The 4,284-nt window shown below is 50.9% G+C and overlaps 1 protein-coding gene across 1 annotated transcript in view; it reads right to left on the bottom strand.

The window, feature by feature from the left end:
* LOC113213318 (uncharacterized) overlaps positions 1 to 3,640 on the bottom strand; it is an 8,027-nt gene extending 4,387 nt beyond the window's left edge. Inside the window, exon 1 of the mRNA XM_026432340.2 lies at positions 625 to 3,640. Coding sequence (XP_026288125.2) covers positions 625 to 3,640 — 3,016 coding nt within the window. The remainder of the gene's footprint in view (positions 1 to 624) is intronic.
* Positions 3,641 to 4,284: the final 644 nt, after the last annotated feature.

Raw genomic sequence — 4,284 nt, 5'->3', positions numbered from 1 at the left:
GGCTGTTCAGATCACGCTGACGGTTGCCCGACGGTTGCCCTCACACGCCGTGCGGTGCCGACTCAAGCAGCCAAACAGCCCCCGGGCACCACGCTAGTATCACCACTCGAGGCTTGCTTAGTGGTTGCCTGGTGGATGCCCGGTGGTTGCCCGATGGTTGCTCGGTAGTTGCCCGAATGTTGCCCGGATGTTGCCCAGGAGTTGCCTGGAAGTTGCCCGGAAGTTGCCCGGAAGTTGCCCGGAAGTTGCCCGGAGTTGCCCGGGAGTTGCCCGGAGTTGCCCGGTAGTTGCCCGGCAGTTGCCCGGTAGGTGCCCGATAGTTGCCCGGCAGATGCCCGGTTTTCCCTTTGTCTGGGGCAGGATTGTATTTTGAAGTGTGGGGGAATTGGTAAACTTCGTGTACGGCCAGGAGTTGATAACCTTTTTTTCTGACTGCCATGAGTAGCTCAGGGGCACACCATGACCCGGTGATTTGACGCTCATGGGGTTCATGGAGACATACCTCAGTGCTCTCGCACTCAGCGCAAGTCCTGCATAGGGGGAACATAAGCTTACCACCACACTTGTACGGTAAGACAGGCAGATAGAGGTCACGCGGTGGAAGGACAGTACACTTTATCATACCATTCCAGAGATCAGGGGTCGGCATCTCTGGTGAATTTTCTAGGTGTATGTCTGGATGACCTATAGGGTACTCTCCCCTTAGGTTTGCATTGGGGTACTCGCTCACGACGTCCACTAGCTTTATCTTTTCACCGTTCTTCAAGTCTGCCTTGTAGTACCAGCGGAGGGCGCTTGTGCGTCCTCCTGCTAGACCGTCACGCAGATTGAGAGCTGTAGTTGTAGTTGTGGGGTGGGTCTTAAAATACTCCATGACATCTGGATCAGACTCAAGACGCCTCTTGAACTCACACTCCCAAATGACTACCACTTTGTATCCTGCTTCACGGTACATAGCCGTAATGTATTGTGTTCTCACGTACCGATTCTCTGGGGAATCTGATGTGGGCGGGAAATGAGTTGGACAGTTGTGCCAATAGCACCCATGAAATTGGTAAATGCGGCGCTCACAAGTGCCGTCAGGAAGCGGAAGCTCCACGTATCCATCTACGGGCCTGCCCATGACCATGACTTCCCTGTCAGTGTAAATTGTCTTAATTTTTCTGCCCAAGACATGTTCCTCATAAGATAGCCACTTGAGAGCGATATGAGACTGTTTGCCCCGCCCGTGGTAGCCTCCTGCAGGTACAATCCCGATTGTGTCTTTAGCAAGAAAATTTCGCCGAAAGGCGGCCATGCAGGCGCTGCTCAGAGTCATACAGTTAAACATTGGATCAAAGCCACCGACCTCTTGAAACAGTTTTCTGAAGGCCTGGCATGCCTGTCTGAGAATCGTCACATCAGAGATGCAGTAATCAATCAGCTCCCGCCTAAAGTTGAAGACATAGTTGGCTGCTACTTGTGCATCATACCAATCATTGAATTCCTTGGCTGCACCCCTCTTCATGTTTGAAACACAATAGAAATCTTTGTCCAGCAGTGGCCCCTCATACTTGTAGTATTCGGGCTTGTTTGCCAGAAATGGAGTGTAGCCCTTCTTAAGTTCTGTAAGTCCAAAAGATTTGGGCATAGAACTGAGAGGCATGGGTAAAAACATGAGAGAATCTATGAATTTCCAGTTCCCAGCGGTCAAACAGAGGATTTTAGCTCCTTGGAGCGTGGGTTCGACTTTGATCTTCCTGGCAATCAGCTCTTGGAGAACCAGTGGCCCGTCATACGAGCGCGAGTTATGGGCTATTAGGAGCAACTTGGTTTTAGCCGGGAAGGATCGGAGGTAATCTATAAACTGACCCATGACATTGAGTTCAGGGTCGTCTAAATTATGAAAGATTTGCTGCCGTGTCTTGCACACGGCACAGAAGTACTCATTCTGTGTTATGTCCTTGCACTCATCACAGACTGCCTGTGTGACGATGAGATTAGGTACATGCTCGTACGTGTCCTCTTTCCCTTCTACAGGCTTATCCTGAGAACATTCTGTGTCCCAGTAGATATTTACGTACTTGTAGTCTTTTTTCTTTTCTTTTTCACTCCATTTTGACATATAGCACAAGTGATTTTCTTTGACTGACTCCTTACAATTTCTGCAGTATATGAAACCGCACATGTGTTTTTGAGTGTGGAGTGTACTATAGCTCTTTTTGCAAATATTGCAAAACTTAAAAAGTTCACATTTTGTGAACTGTGTATTATTAATTTTGACAGTTTTGTGTTTTTCCAGGCATTCAGCGCCTGCAAAATGATGATGACAAGTAGGACACCGCACTAGTGCGTCTTCATGTTGATTTTCCCCATAACAGCGCCAGCAGTAACCTTCACAGTGATGGTCAAGTTTGTGGTTATAAAAAACTACACACTTCTCACATTCAAAATGAAAGTCAAATGCAGCTCCAGGATAGAGAATGGCACTAAAATGTTCTTGGTGCCAAAGCAAATAGATATTTTTGCGACCCGCCACATAAGGCCCTTTGTACACACATGCAGCATTTTTGTCTGTGAATACACACAGCCGGAAGTCAGGAAGACTATCTTGCAGTTTGACAACCTCGTCGATCCCACACGGCTGTGTGGGATCAATGTGTGCGTTTTCACAAAGTTTGAGAGCATTTTCTTGTTGCAAACCAGTGGTAGCCACTTTAAATCGAGAGAATGCCTTTCTGTTCATGCCGTGACGTGCTATTGCTATCGCAACACTCCGCGTCAAACACATGTTGTCTGTGTTGTCAGGTGAAAAAATGCTTTTTTTGTCAATTTTACGTGTCAGCCACTGTTCTGTTGTCTCATTTTCAATGCGATTAATACGTCGCCCTCCTGGCTTTGGTGAAGGAATGTGAATATAGCTCAGTTTGAGCTTACCATCGACCATAAAGGTTTGATTGCTGTTCAAGATTCGTGAGAGCTTGTCAAGAATGACACGACCATTTAATTGTGAAGTCTTTCGCAGACTTAGCCAAAGAGGGTTATCTGCGGATTCACCGTTCTCAATCTCTACTATCACACGGTCGTCGTCTTTGGCATCCACAGCCTCCCTCTGCCTCTGTAGTACTGTGTCAAAAAGGCCCTCCATAACCTCCTCTGAGGGAAGTGTATTTCCCAAACCTTTAACCAGCATAATTTCTTCACGAAATTTTGTTTTAAATCTTTTTATTTCCCGCTCTTCAGTTTGAAGAACCTCCAGTGTTGGACTCTCGTCCTCCTCCTCCTCGCCCTCCTTCTCCTCCTCTAGGCGCCGTTTTGATGGCCCCGGTTGAGGTGAGGGAGGGCGCGGAGTTGCTGGTCGCGAAGGACCTGGCTGCGGCTCCGCGGCGGTAGCCGCGGAAGCGCACTCAGATCCTTGCCCGACCATAGCAAGAGCCATACGATATGTGACTGCACTCTGTCTGTCCCCACCCCCTTGAACCCGAAGCAAGGCCTGATAGCCTACTAGCAGAAAGGGTATCACCCTTATATCTGCCCGTGCCGCTTCCGGCGCGTCCATCAAACTAGCTAGGACTTCAATGTAAGCCTGAGCCAACAACTCATCGTTGTAAAAACAACCCCCTTCCCACTCCTCCAAGACCTCCGTCAGAACACAAGACATCGATGAAGACTGACTAGGACAAAGCCGTAGAAAGAATGATGACTGGGCTCCGGACGGGTCACGATTTATACTAGCGCCGGTGCACCACTAGCGCTGCCTATCGGTTACGCGCGGAACTACTACCACGGCTCGGCTCCGCGCCACCGGCGGGGCGCGGCTGGACTCGGCTCGGATGGCCTGGTGCTGCGCGGCACGGCTCGGCTCCGCGCCCACGGCTGGGCGCGGCTCGGCTCGGCTCGGCCCGGCTGACGCATCTCAGTTCGCCCCGGCTGGACTCGACTCGGATGCCCTGGCGCTGCGCGGCACGGCTCGGCTCCGCGCCCGCGGAGCCGCCGCTGGGTGCAGCGGGGCGCGGGGTGAACGAGTAGCGACGTGTCATGCGGCTTTGGTTCCAGTTGTTGCCGATAGGCGGCCCTAGTGTCGCTAGCGGCGCAGGATAAAAGGACGACCCGGCGCCTCGGTCGGCATCACTTCGGTTAGAGAGCAGCAGCAGAATGTCTCACGCAGCAGTCGATGTTCAGATGCTCAGGGGGGTGCAGGGGGAGTTTGTGGTGAAGGAGTTCAGTCTGTACGATGCTGAGTATGATTTGAGTAAAACAGTGCTATTTGCACCACCGTGTGCAGAGTACTTGCTAAGTCCTGAT

This window comes from Frankliniella occidentalis, unplaced genomic scaffold, assembly GCF_000697945.3.
Source record: "Frankliniella occidentalis isolate FOCC.00 unplaced genomic scaffold, Focc_3.1 Scaffold2, whole genome shotgun sequence".
In the NCBI taxonomy this organism is placed as follows: Eukaryota; Metazoa; Arthropoda; class Insecta; order Thysanoptera; family Thripidae; genus Frankliniella; species Frankliniella occidentalis.
Note: the sequence above shows the minus strand (reverse complement) of the source record. Positions and strands in the feature narration are given on the sequence as shown.